Here is a 14225-nt window from a genome sequence, read left to right on the forward strand (position 1 = left end):
CAAACCATGAAACCCCCACCAAGCATCTTATTCCTATGTTATTCCTATGGAAAAGCACGGTGGTGGGAAGTTTCGTGGTGTCGGTAGCAGCTACAGCCCCGGAAGTTGAAAATTTGGTCCTTGTCGAGTGTAATATGGATTGTTTGTAGGAAAACACCATATTCGATCATTGTTGGACATTATATCTGGACAAATTATGCCCCGTTACGAGCTAGATCTTCAAACAGGACGAGCGTACGGCGCAAATCGTGAGGGATTCGCTGGTGTATTATGGTCCCCGGCAATTATTTTTTAGTTTAGGACTTAGGACTTAAATATTATATATTATATTGGGAAAAAAATTGAGCAGAAAGGTCGAAAACACGCAATAAGTAGTGCTCCTATCCTTAAATAGAGGCTACAAGAGGAGTGGACTAAAATAAGGAAGAGGAAGCAGGATAAGTGGGTGGCTTCGATGCCCAGACAACTATAAGCAGTTATTGATGTCTATGGTAACCCAAAAAAATATTAACTTTTATTCCTTATATCAATATTATATCATAAAAGTGCATAGTAAGCAATCGTACGTACACTTTTGTCACTGTCGTTTTTCCTTTTTTTGTTTATAACTTTAAAAGTTAATGTTGAATTCAAATGAAATTTTAGTTGTTGTATAGTAATAACATGTAAAACAAGACTGCATCATTACTTTTCTTGTCAAATCTATAGGAGTGGCTAAAACCCAAAAAAAGGGGTCGTACGTAGACTTTTGTCCGTGACTGTATATATTTGTTTGTTTTGCGTAACCCATTACCTTAAAATCATATACTAATTCCTATTACTGGTCACGAAATTAGTCTTTAATATTTCTGGGTGTGGCTATCATGCATAAGGGAATAAGAAAATGTAATAGTTAAAGTTACTAAAACACACTTAATGTATATATGTAAATGTATATAATATAATAGGATATTTATTGAACTCAGATTGGCTAACCCGGCAACTTGGGGTTCAATCAGTGAGTGATAAGGTGTCTGTATTTATTTATAATTTTCGTTACTCGTCATCATTTGATTTTGCTAGTTTTTCGGCGATGTTCATTTGTTTAACCAGAGTAAATACAGAGAATGAGAACTTGGTAACCTGAAATAAATTGAATAAATGCAGTAATTTATAACGATCAAGGGTTCGTTATGGTGCTTACACTGATATTGGTGCCCACGGATATGGGAAATACATTCATGGCCATGAATGTTATCGGTTGCTGGAGTTTCTGGAGGAAATACATTAAAGTCTTTTTATATCGAGTCTCTTCATCGATCCAGTTGGAGTGAAATAGAGCGTCGGCGAGTTTGTAGCAGTCCTCAGTCAGATAGTTGCAGAGTATGCAAAAGGGCGTAGTCTCCAACAGCACGGCAGCCATAAAAGAAAGCGCTGCGATGGCCGATCCCAGATTAGCGAACAAAACTATGTTGATAAGGGTGAAGCCAAGTACCAATCCGACAACCAAGAATTGCACAAATATAGTTCCTGAGATCACTGGACGAAGACAGTCGACATAGCTTGAAAAACAAACAACCAAACAAGTCAAATTAAGTACAACTAGCACTGAAGCTAACTGCGGGAAGCCAAGGTTTCTATAGCCTTCCAGTTTTTTATTGGCTCACTGAAACTCGGTTCATTTCGATTTACTTACAGTAAAAATAAAAAATAAAAAAAATGAAAATAAACACCTTTTGGCAATTCAGGCCGTTTTTAACATGCTTTCATATAGAGACCAACTAGTAACTCTAGGAGACTTCAATATACCGGGAGCTGGTTGGTAATCAGATGGTACGTCCTCCAAACTGCGGCACAGCATGACCTCATAGACCTCACATTTCTTTGTCTTATGTCAACCACGTCTTTAATTCTTTAAATCGCTTACAAGTTCTGTGTCTCGTCTCTAATCCTGTAGGTGTAAACTTAACAAGAGTTGATCCATTGACGCTTCCTAAAGACCCTTACCGTCCTACTTTTGAAGTGACCATCGATACGGGAACTGTCGTAAAGAAGAAATCTGATCGCTTAGCCAATATGGTTCGCTGCTTTCGTAAAGCAAACTTTCAACAATTAAATATATTAATTTCCGAATTTAATTGGTCCGATCTATACATGTGTACTGACAAGGCGTCCGGCGTTGATATTTTGTACAGTGCCATGAATTCGTTCTTTTCATTGTGTGTTCCGTTAACCTCTCCGTCGGTTTCTAGTAAAGCACCTTGGTTCACTAAAGAGCTAATACGCCTACAAAATATTAAGTCTAGGCTTTATAATAAATTATAATGCACCGGTTCTCTTACTGCTCTCTCTAGTTATCTTAGCGCTCGGTTGAATTTTACCATGGTCAACGCGCAGCTTTATAAAAATGATTTAACTCGCTGTAGGGTTCAGATCACGCAGGACCCGAAACTGTTTTATAGCTTTGTTAACACTAAACGTAAACCCAATCTATATCCCTCCTCGCTTTCATTTAATAACACTTCTGCAAATTCTGATCAGACCATCGCCGATGTCTTTTGATGAGTTTTTTAACATTACTCATTCTTCCTCAAATAGGTTAAATCAGACTTACTCTTTTGCTATGCCCAGCTCAAACCTAATCTTCAGTCCAATTTTAAACGAAAACTCCCTGAGTTTGGATCTTCATCGTTTAAAACCAGTTTATTCACCGGGTCCCGATGGAATACCAAGCTGCGTGCTCAGGTATTGTGCGGGGGCTCTTCCCCATATTTGGAAGGAATCGATTATCATTCCTTTCCACAAAAAAGGTAGCAAATCGGAAGTCAGCAACTATAGAGGAAACTCTAAGTTTTCGGCAATTCCCAAACTTTTCGAGAATGTAATTACTCCTCACTTGCAGCATTTATGCAGATCTGTAATTTCTCCATGTCAGCATATATGAGGCAAAGATCGACCACAACAAATCTCCTGACACTCACCTCTTTCGTTATTAGAGGTTTCCAACGTAACTTTCAAACCGACGTGATTTACACAGACTTCAGTAAAGCTTTTGACTCGGTTAATCACTCTCTTCTTGTAAGGAACTTTATCTCATCGAATTTTCCGTCGATCTTCTTAAATGGATTTTGAGTTATTTGATGACGTTAAACAATGCCTGCAGTATAAGGACAGCTCTTGCCAGTCAGACTTGCAATTGTATCTTAATAACTTTCAAGCATGGTGTCGTGCTAATTTATTACATCTCAATAGCTCTAAATGCAAGCTGATGATATTTTCACGTGTCACTCCCCAGTTTGCCACTGATACGCTTAATGACTACTTTCTGAAGACAATAACTATTGTTGACGATTTGGGTGTTCGCTTAGTTCTCAGTTTGGAGTCCATATTAACCGTATTTAATCTCTACATAAGAACTTTTTACTTTTCGCCCTCTGTGGCCAACCCTAGGAGGAGAGACTACCGTCTTATCCTAGTAGACTTCTATTAATTAACTTACCCTCCCTAGCTAACCATAGAACGATAACTTGATAATTCGGCGTGCCCAGGTTACCTTTCCTTCTTGTTATTCCCTTGCAGGGTATTATAATTTTAGTCAGAAGTTTGCAACCCAGTGAAGGAGACCTTTCCGACCCTATAAAGTACACTGATAAAAAAAATAAAATCTTCTTTTGAGATTTTTCGCATTCTTAATTTAAAATCTTACTATAAGACCAAAAATACTACAAAGAAGATTTTTCAGGGTATATTTACGAACAAAATAATCTACATTTAAGATTAGCACATTTTTTGGCATTCTTAAAAAAAAAATCTTAAAAAAAGACCAAATATTCTAATAAGAAGAAGAAACAAGAAAGGAAGCAAACTTCGGCTCGCCGAAGTTTGTATACCCTTGCAGATTGGTTTTGATGTTTATTTTATAGATTTAAATGCTGAAGACACTCACAAAACAGAGTTTCATTACATTTTACCTATACTTATTATGTTTACAGTTTGACAGTTACAGTTTTACATTCCCAGCTTTATATATTTTATACATTTACCGATCGCTTCTATGGCAGCTATAAGATATAGTTGTCCGATTTTTATGAAATTTATACCAAAATTCTAGAATAATAAAAAAAACGTATATCTCAGAGTAAATAAAAATGCGGTGAAAAACAACGAAGCTATAATTTTATTTCTATTAATTTCCCGATCGTTCCTATGGCAGCTATATCATATAGTCGTCCGATTTTCATAAAATTTTTACCAAAATTCTAGAATAATATAAAATGGCTATATCTCAAAAATGATGCAAAAATATTGAAAAACAGCAAGTTATAATTTTTTTCTAAAAATTTATCGAATATTTGTATGGCAGCTATATGATATAGTCGTCCGATCCGGCCCGTTCCGACATATATAGCAGTGAGAGCATATAGAAGACTATATGCAAAGTTTCATTCAGATAGCTTTAAAACTGAGGGACTAGTTTGCGTAGAAACAGACAGACAGACAGACGGACAGACGGACAGACAGACAGACGGACAGACAGACAGACGGAAAGACGGACATGGCTAGATCGACTCGGCTGTTAATGCTGATCAAGAATATATATACTTTATAGGGTCGGAAACGTCTCCTTCAAACTTCTGACTGAAATTATAATACCCTGCAAGGGTATAAAAATCATAAAGTAATACCGAAAATGATTCATTTTAAGAAATAAAAATCGTAAATTAAGATTTTTGTTAATCTTAAAAATTCAGAAGAGACGGCTTCTAGTGTTGTCTCTTTTTTTCTCACACAAAAATGTCATAGTGCCGTCTCGCTCTTACGACCATTCTTAAAAAAACTATTTTTAGCTCAGAGAGGAAGATACATTTTTTTTTGTTTTCTCTGTCCTTGGAACTGTATGTATTCACGTTCCCGACATTAGTGTTTGATCACTAACCATACAACATATAGACTGGTCATTTCATACAACGAAAATGGACACAAAAATTTCTTAGCGTACGGTCCCATGTTAATTGTTTGCTGTTAGCGACAGACAGTCTGTTAGACTTTAGCTGTTAGCGACCCGTCCCATGTTAGCTGTCAGCTGTTAGCGTCAGGCCTTTACATGTATGCGTGTTCATGCATTCACGTACACGGGTGCATGTGTGCGATTGTTTCATTTCGGCCCAGCAAGAATTTTGGTCTTTTGCTACTTTTCGCGCTAGGTACCCTAACAATATGGGCATATTCGCTATTGGGTTAATGATAAAAATAAGAATGTTATATGTTATAATACATTCCTTAATGTTTCAGCATACATTTCATATTTGTTTACAATTCAAATCAGTGGCAGCAGTGAAATGTGTTGCATATATGTACATACATATGTATTCGAATGAATACCAATCCATCTACTGAGATAGGCGATCTAGCCATGCCCGTCTGTCCGTTTCTACGCAAACTAGTCCCTCAGTTTTAAAGCTATCTGAATTAAACTTTGCATATAGTCTTCTATATACTCTCACTGCTATATATGTCGGAACGGGCCGGATCGGAAGACTATATCATATAGCTCCCATACAAATGTTCGATCAATTTTTAGAAAAAAAATTATAACTTGGCTGTTTTTCAATATTATTGCATCATTTTGAGATATAGCCATTTAAAATTATTCCAGAATTTTGGTGAAAATTTTATGAAGATCGGACGACTATATCTTATAGCTGCCATAGGAACGATCCGTAGATGTAGAGAAAATGTAAAGCTGGGAAAGTATAACTGTAACTATCAAACTGTAAACATAATAAGTATAGGTAAAATGTAATGAAACTCTGTTTAGTGTCTGTTTTCGGCATTATAATTTATAATATAAATATGAAAACCAATCTGCAAGGGTATACAAACATCGGCGTGCCGAAGTTAGCTTCCTTTCTTGTTTTTTTTTTGCAATTTTTGTTTCTTTTTTGTATATCTCCTTAATGAGAAAGAAGAATTTCGTAAACCCTGGCATCTTAACATCGACTAGTCTTTTGCTTTAATTAGACTATTACGATTGGCTACTTACCGCAGTATTATCTTGTGGTCTTGTATGCACTCCACCAGCTGTTCGTAGCGCTCCTCGTGGCTCTCCGCCGGATCAGTGCCCAGGCGGCGCAATCGATCCGCAAAGATGGACATGTGGGCCCTCAGCACGAGCACAAAGTTTACTGGATAGCAATCCACACAGACGTCTTGAAAGCAGGCCCCAGCCATGGCAAAGTACTCCAAGCCGGCCTGCAGGGCAAGGTGCCAGTGGCTGGAGCGCCAGTCTAAGTACGGGTAGTAGTTCTGGTACGGCGGTCTTCCGATCAAAATCGCCGAGAGAAAGGTGTTTGTGGCGTACACCATGTACACTGTCATGAAGAAAAAGAAGATCCGGTTGCTAAGCGAGACAGCGCGATGAACCTGCAAACGTTCGCTGGCCTGCGTGATTCGTTTGTCCATTTCATCCAGAATGGCGTTGGCTTCATCGAACCTCTTGACGAGTGCCCAGACAATCAGCACCTTGGTGGAGCAGGACCAGGCATTGAACGCCACCTGCAGCGACGTGAGGAACTCGCCCGGCGAAAACTCCGACAGATGGCTTATGTAGCCCGTGAGGAATCCGATGGGCTGATAGAATGTCGAGCTCAGATTCAGAGCGAAGGACCACAAGACGTAGGCTAGGAAATATCTTGCGGGAGGCTTACGTACGCCCATCAGGAAGATGCAGCGCAGTAGGTACAGAGTCGCGTCCCGGGAGCGAGCCGGAAGATCCTCGGAAAGAGTGTACATCGCCGGAAAGATCTTTCGTAACTGCATAGTGGCTTCCCTTGACTTTGAATTATTGAGCCCAAGTGTCGTCGGCAGAGTCCTTTTATATGGCTGTTAGTGGCGTGATTATAAGCTCATCAACAAAGTGATTGGGTAATTCATAAGCAGCACCCCCAAAGTCGTTTTTATAAATCAATTAAGGCAAGTGCCTAGTTCTGGCTACAGCGAATTTTCGAAACCCTTCTCCCCATTAGGCTGACACATTGCACGGTATTGAGGGTCGGATATGTCTGCTCAAAAACTGACTAATGAGACGTACGTAACACTTCGTAGAAGTGTAAAAGTTTACACTTGCTTATAAATAGTTGATGATCCGTTAGCCCTTAGAAGGACAAACAGGCTGCACCTGGAAACTCCCAGTATTAGAAGATTCATTTTCAGACTGATTTGTGTAGTAATCAAATCGATAGATTTAAAGGTGCTTAAAAGTCATTCATTGATTTTGTTACGTAGCCTCTCACAGCCATCCGAAATGTGTTGTCCAAACTTTTGGTAAGAGGCGACACACCACAGCTCAAAGCTGCGACAATCGACTCAGCTGCAACATGTCCATTTAATTAATAAACAATGACAGGCTGGCACCAGCCGAAAAGGGTAAAGGGCTATGGCTAGGCCCTGAAAACTTTTTAATTAAATAAGTCAATTGGCAGCAGCTGAAAATCGAACGCTTAAGTTGCCAGCCACATTACCATATCTTGCGTTCCGGTATACCTCCATTTCAACTTCATGTTAGTAATAGCAAAAAGGAATAAAGGGATTATAACACCCGGGGCGACTCAAAGCCTAGTGTAAAGTATAAACTACCCAAAGGCTGCAGGGGTATTATAACTTAGTGCCAACCAGAAATGTATATGATAGGCAGAGAAAGCCATCCTGGAATCGTCGATATCTGCGGCGTTTCTAATATTAACTAAAATTTGGGAAAATATTTTTCCTTTGTAGGAATGTTTCGCATCACCCAATCTGACTATTACCCTTTAAGAAAGCCTTTCAAATAAATTGGTGGGTAATTAAAAGAGAAAATAATTTATATTATTATATAATTAAACGAAATCTATTTTAATTTCGCATTTTCTCTACATATTTGCATCTACTTTGGGACTGTAATTTTGTTTTATTTATGAATTTCGATTTACATTGTTTGATAAAGAGTCAAAATAGTCATTTATAAAAACGTTTACATCGAAATTCATCATATCACAATCATCTTATTCATATCAATCGGTAGATGTAGAGAAAAATGTTAAGCTGTGCATGTAAAACTGTCACTATAAAACTGTAAATACAATATGTAATTGGTTAGTTGATGAAAGTTGACATTACTTTGTTTTTTCAGCATATATAGTACATATGTATTTACAAGTGCAAACTGTAAGTGTATGCAATAGCATATAATTATTTGGTTCGGATCAAATTTCAAAAACATTATTTTTAAAATGTATAAATAACAATATTTCAGATTTATAATATTTAATATATTTTAAATTACACCTGGCCCTCACTTAACACGGGGGTTACGTTCCTAGAAAACCTCGTGTTAAGCGAAATCGTGTTAAGCGAAACATGGATTCAGTACAAAATAAGGGGTTACGTTCTTAAAATTCAAAATTGGCATCAAAAAAAATTTGTATTGTTTAAATTTGGTAAGTTTTTATTAAAGTTTCATACATTTGTTCAAAATTAAACAAAAGTTATTATGTATATGCCTTTAATAAAAGCATACTATTCATATTTTCAAACTTAAAAGTTGGTATTTAATTAAAAAAGTAGCATCTTATAAATTATAAGTTATAATTAATTAATAGGTTAAACTTTATAGAAACTAAAGAATGTTAAAAAGTAAGGAGATCATATGTTTTATTCATATCGTAATTCTTAATTTCAATTTATAATTCATAATTTTGATTCTTAATTCATAATTTTAATTCGTTATTTATAATTTTAATTCATAATTTTAATTCATACACTGATAAAAAAAATAAAATCTTCTTTTGAGATTTTGCGCATTCTTAATTTAAAATCTTACTATAAGACCAAAAATTCTAGAAAGGAGATTTTTCAGGGTATATTTACGAACAAAATAATCTACTTTTAAGATTTTCACATTTTTTGGAATTCTTAAAAAAAAAAGCTTAAAAAAAGAACAAATATTCTAATAAGAAGAAGAAACAAGAAAGGAAGCTAACTTCGGCACGCCGAAGTTTGTATACCTAGAAGTAAAGTTTTTTGTATTCAACGAATGGTATCATCATTATTTTCAACTGTAATTTCTCAGATAAAAAGTTTAATGGTAAAAGATAAAATGAACAAAGACTTAGATAGTTTGCTAAATTTCTGTAATAATCCGTTTATCGATATAAAGTCTGAACATCGTCTTTTACAAATACTACAAGATATGAATTTATATGAAAGTCCTAAGCACTTTGTTGTCAACAATAGAATAACCGAAGTTGTTTTTAAAGGTATTCCCACTTTGGGACCCAAGAGTTCTGAAATTTTTGTAATGCCCTTACAGTTTATGTTTAAATCAATTTTCCAGATACCGAAACTACTAGACAGTACATTAAAGAATATAAATAGGTCAGATGAAATTTTAGTAAATTATGCAGATGGAGAAATATTCAAGACTGAGAAACAACGATTTGATAAAAAAATAGTTATTCCTTACAACATTTATTTTGATGATTTCCAAATTAACAATGCTTTAGGCACTCATGTTTTTTCAGTTTGTGGATGCTACATTAATTTTCCAAGAATGCCTCAATACCTCCTTTCAAAGCTTGATTATATATTTCCTGCTGCTTTTATTTCATCCGAAGCCTTAAAATGTAATGGAAATGAGAAAGCCCTTTTTCATTTAGTTCAGCAACTTAAAAAACTAGAAGAAGGCATCGATATTATAGTAAAGGGTGAAGAGCTAAAAATTCATTTTATTCTTGGTCTGATAATTGGAGACAATCTAGCAGTGAACAGTATAATGGGATTTGTCCAATCTTTTAAATCTAAAAGGTATTGTCGCTCATGCACTAGAACACGAGTACAAATGCAAGAAGATTTCATTCAGTATGATGCATTTTTAAGAACAAAAAAAAAATTATAATATAGATTTGATAAAAGATGATGCGAAAGAAACTGGTATTAAGGGAAAATGTGTTTTCAACAATTTAAATCATTTTTATGTTGATGATAATTTTTATTTCGATCTTATGCACGACATGTTCGAAGGCGTCTGCGTATATGATATGTGTCATATAATTATGAGCTTAATAAGTAAAAATATAATAACTTTAAATGATGTAAATAATAGAAAGAAGTTATTTCCGTTTGGTGAAACAGAAATTGGAAACGATTCCATTTCAATATGTCTAGAGCGACTAAAAACGTTTAATTTAAAAATGACTGCGTCTGAAGTAGCTTCTTTTGTTCATTTTTTCCCCTTAATGATTGGTGATCTTATTCCCATAAACAATGAAATTTGGCAAATATTAATAGTTCTTTTAAAAATGATCGATATTCTGCTTAAATCTTCTTTTACCATTAACGATTTTGATATTTTAAATACATTAATTGCTAAACATCACACATTGTATATAAATAACTTCGGTCCATTAAAGCCAAAGCATCATTTTTTGGTGCATTATGTTAGTTCACTTAAAATGTGCGGACCAGTTAAGCATTTATGGTGCATGCGCTTCGAAGCGAAACATAAACAAGCTAAAGCTTATTTCAATAATATTACAAATAGAAAAAATCCTCCCTATTCTTTAGCAATTAAGGCAAGTGTAAAATTTTCGAAGTTTTTGTTAGATAACGAAGCAATGTTTGAGCCTGAACTTTCTTTTATTTCTTCTAAGAACGATTTAAGTTATAGCGGTAACTTAAGCGAGAACTTTGAAAACGCAAAAATAACGGATGAAATTGTATTTAAAGGAACGCGCTACAAAACAAATTACTATTTAGCTAAAAATTCTAAAGACTTTGAACTTTATAAAATTCATTTTTTTTTAATACAAAATGATACCGTATATGTACAATGTAATCAAATAGTTATTAACATTTTTGACAATCATTTTCAAGCCTATGAAGTTGGCCGAAAAAGAAAATCGACTTGTATAAGAAATATTTCTTTTTTTACCAGCCCTCCTTTGCATTTATACCCCCTTAACAACGGAAAAACATATGTTAGAAACAAGTGGCTATAAGTTAAATATTATTTATAAAATAAGATATTAAAATGTAAGCTCTAACAATAAGATATTAAAAGCTAAGCATCAACAATAAGATAATTCAATTTAAGCTTCATTAATATGATTTTAGAATTTAATTATAAGACAAAATATATAAGTATACATTAAAAAAACGTTAAAAAATAATAAAAATAAAAATTATAAAATATAATCTTAATAAGAGACTTTTTATTCTTAAAAAGAGGTCGCCTACAATCTTGGAATAATCTTTTTTTTGGTATAAAAACAAGAATTTATTTTCCAGAAATAATCACATGGAATTCTTAAAATGAGCCGTTTTTTGTTTAATTTTAAGAATCAAAAAATCTCAATATGAGAATATGGGGAATGCTTTTAAATTTTTGTTTTTTTTAATTTAAGCTGTTTTATCGTATATTTTTAAGATTTTCGGTCTCAATTTAAAACGTTTATCGTTCTTAATATGAGAATGTGGGGAATTCTTTTAAATTTTTTCTGTTCTTAATTTAAGCTGCGTTATGGTCATTTTTTAAGATTTTCGGTCGTTTATCGTTCTTATTTTAAACTTTTTTAAGGATTGAAATAATAATTGAAAAATCTCAAATGTAGAATGAAAAAGTACTTAAAAGGTGACCGAAAATATCCAAAGAAGACCAAAATATGCTTAAGCCATTTTCGTGACCGAAAAATCTCGTTTTTATGACCAAAATTCTTGTTTTTTTTATCAGTGTAGTTCATAACTAAAAATTCATAATTTATAATATGAAATGCATTTGGTAGCATTTATAGTTAAAGAAAGTTTGCTTTAACATGGTTTCTTTTTTGGTGGCTCCTTGTAAAAATCAGTAATATTTGATTGTTTCGTGGCTTTTAAAGCTTCTTTATAGCACTCCTTATAAGACAAAAGTATTCCCCTTTTTCGACAAGCACCCCATGAAAAAAGGCACTAACGCGTAAATCGACAAAAAAAAAAAATATCGATATTTTGCAATCGTTTAAGAACGAGGTTTTTAGCGTGTTAAAAGGGGGATGGGAGCCAATTTGAAACCGTGTAAGACCGAGTTCGTGCTAAACGAGTCCGTGTTAAGCGAGGGCCAGGTGTATAATTGCATATGTTGAACAAAAATTAAGTATAATCAACTTTAAACTATATTTACCAACACAAATATTAACAGTTACAGTTTAAGTGACGCTTCTCACTACATCTGATCTTTCTTATGGTAGCTATATGATATAGTCGTCCGTTCCGACTTATATAGCAGAGAGAGTATTCAGAAGATTATCTTCAAAGTTTCATTGAGATAACTTTAAAACTGATGGACAGACGGCAGAACAGACGGACGGAAATGCCTGTTGAAGAATGTGTATTTTAGGATATTAATGTTTTCACACTCAATATTAAGTGGCAGGCCGCTTTGCTTAACTGTAAATTCACATTTTCAAAGGCCATATGAGCAATCGGCATTCGCTTGCTGGAAGTCGCCGCACAAATATTTGATTTCATCCGCCTGTTGTTATTGCGTTCCCATCCCTCGGCGGAAGCCCGCCCGCCCGCAACAGGTGCTGGATTTCATTTTCCTGAGAAGCAAACTCATTTACACTTGGCGCCATGACAACAAGTCTGGCTGGCAATCAGTGGGGGCAGGAGAGGCTAGTCAAATGTTGGTATTAGCCACCCGAGCAGGCCGCACTGGACTGGGACGAAATCAACAGCGGGCGTGGAGAGCAACTTCAGAGCGACGACAGCCCGAACTCGTTTCACTTCAAAGTAAATAAACAGGAATTCCCATTTTTTGCCTATCCCCCGACTCCGCTTTTATCCATTGGAACCTTTGCGTGCGTGATGGCTAAGAGTTGCCATTGGTGTCGCGTGTCGCGTGCTTGCGTAGTGCAGATCAACGTGGTGCTGATAGTGGTGGGACTGATCTTTATGCTGGACGTTGTTGGGCACCACTACTTGAGGTCCCACATTTTTCCCGGCCTCCGACTCTATCCCGTTGCCCTACGAGACTGGCTGTTCTGGGTGCGCGGCCTGACCTTGCTGGTCTACATTCTGAACGCGATCCTTGGAATCCGTATGGCCCTGAACCCAAGCATCTTGAAGTTTGCCTTGTATGTGCTAATTGGATTGGTGGACCTTCTTTATACCCTTACCATCGCGGTCACACGGTTCATGTACCGGGAGAAGTTTGAGTACTTCGCGCGGCACGTTGCCCTCGAGTTCTGGGCCAAGGACGAGCTGGGCAAGATAGAAGAGGAGTTCAAATGCTGCGGCGTGCTGGGCGTGATCGACTACCAGACGGATTCGAGCAATCGCACTTGGAGCAGCGGCTCCTGCTGCGAGAAGCCAGAGTGTTCCGGATGCATCTGGAATATCAAGAAGTACTTGGGGACAATCGAGATGGAAGTGGCGAGGGACAACTTTTTCGTCTCAATTTTTCTGTTTGTGGGCTTAATTTTTATGCTTGTCCACTTCAAGGACGCACAGTTCCATGATGATCCATACGAGGACGACTCCGAGGATGACACTGAAGAGAGCCTGGACCCCCCCAGGTGGGGTGCCTCCTAAATAGGAAGACGCAGTCGCCCATGACGCTAATTCAGGGAAAAATTACGGGCCTCTGCCCTCTCCGCTCAATTGAACTTTAATCCAGCATTTTTGCCCAACGACTCTGGCATGCCGTTTTGTCTGCTAGCTTGTTGCGGCTCATTAACTGCGAAACCAATGGCCCACACAATTATTACATCCAGCCAGCTTCTACTAATATCGGCACTTAATTAGCTCTCAAAGTAAAATGCCAGAAATAAATTTTAATGGCTTCGATCTGATATATATACAAATATTGTTTAATGGATTTATTAGGATTTATTGGCTTGGCCGGAGTTTTTTTCCTATGTATTTGTTTTTGCTCCACTTTGGATAATTCTCTGACTCTTCCATGAAAACAACCCCCACATTCCACCAGATTTGCCCCGAGCATTTCTACCGTACCTGCTATTAGTTGTTCATCTAGAAGAAGGATAAAAATCAAGTCTAGAGGGGACTTCATTACTATTATTATGCATATTTCATTCTTATGCCGTATATTTTTTATGGCGGGCATTCCGTGCATTCACATTGTCATTTCCCCTTTCGTTATTGGCCTAAGCATGGCGAAAAATGCTTTGTGTGGGAGAAGGTTGGTCGGTTCAGAAAAGTGCACGGCTGTG

At 36.2% G+C, this 14225-nt stretch overlaps 2 protein-coding genes across 2 annotated transcripts; one reads left to right on the plus strand and one right to left on the minus strand.

Annotated features, from left to right (window-relative positions):
• Positions 1 to 1035: 1035 nt before the first annotated feature.
• On the minus strand, positions 1036 to 6798 carry Or42a (Odorant receptor 42a). The gene is made up of 3 exons (XM_017167195.1): positions 6023 to 6798; positions 1184 to 1541; positions 1036 to 1122 (listed from the first exon to the last, which is right to left on the minus strand). The coding sequence occupies exons 1-3, from the start codon at positions 6796 to 6798 to the stop codon at positions 1036 to 1038; spliced, it is 1221 nt and encodes a 406-aa protein (XP_017022684.1).
• Positions 6799 to 12680: 5882 nt separating this feature from the next.
• Tsp42A (Tetraspanin 42A) lies at positions 12681 to 13835 on the plus strand. Its single transcript, XM_017167194.3, has one exon. It carries the CDS (start codon positions 12859 to 12861, stop codon positions 13582 to 13584), a length of 726 nt encoding a protein of 241 aa, XP_017022683.1. The 5' UTR covers positions 12681 to 12858; the 3' UTR covers positions 13585 to 13835.
• Positions 13836 to 14225: the final 390 nt, after the last annotated feature.

This window comes from Drosophila kikkawai, chromosome 2L, assembly GCF_030179895.1.
Source record: "Drosophila kikkawai strain 14028-0561.14 chromosome 2L, DkikHiC1v2, whole genome shotgun sequence".
In the NCBI taxonomy this organism is placed as follows: domain Eukaryota; kingdom Metazoa; phylum Arthropoda; class Insecta; order Diptera; family Drosophilidae; genus Drosophila; species Drosophila kikkawai.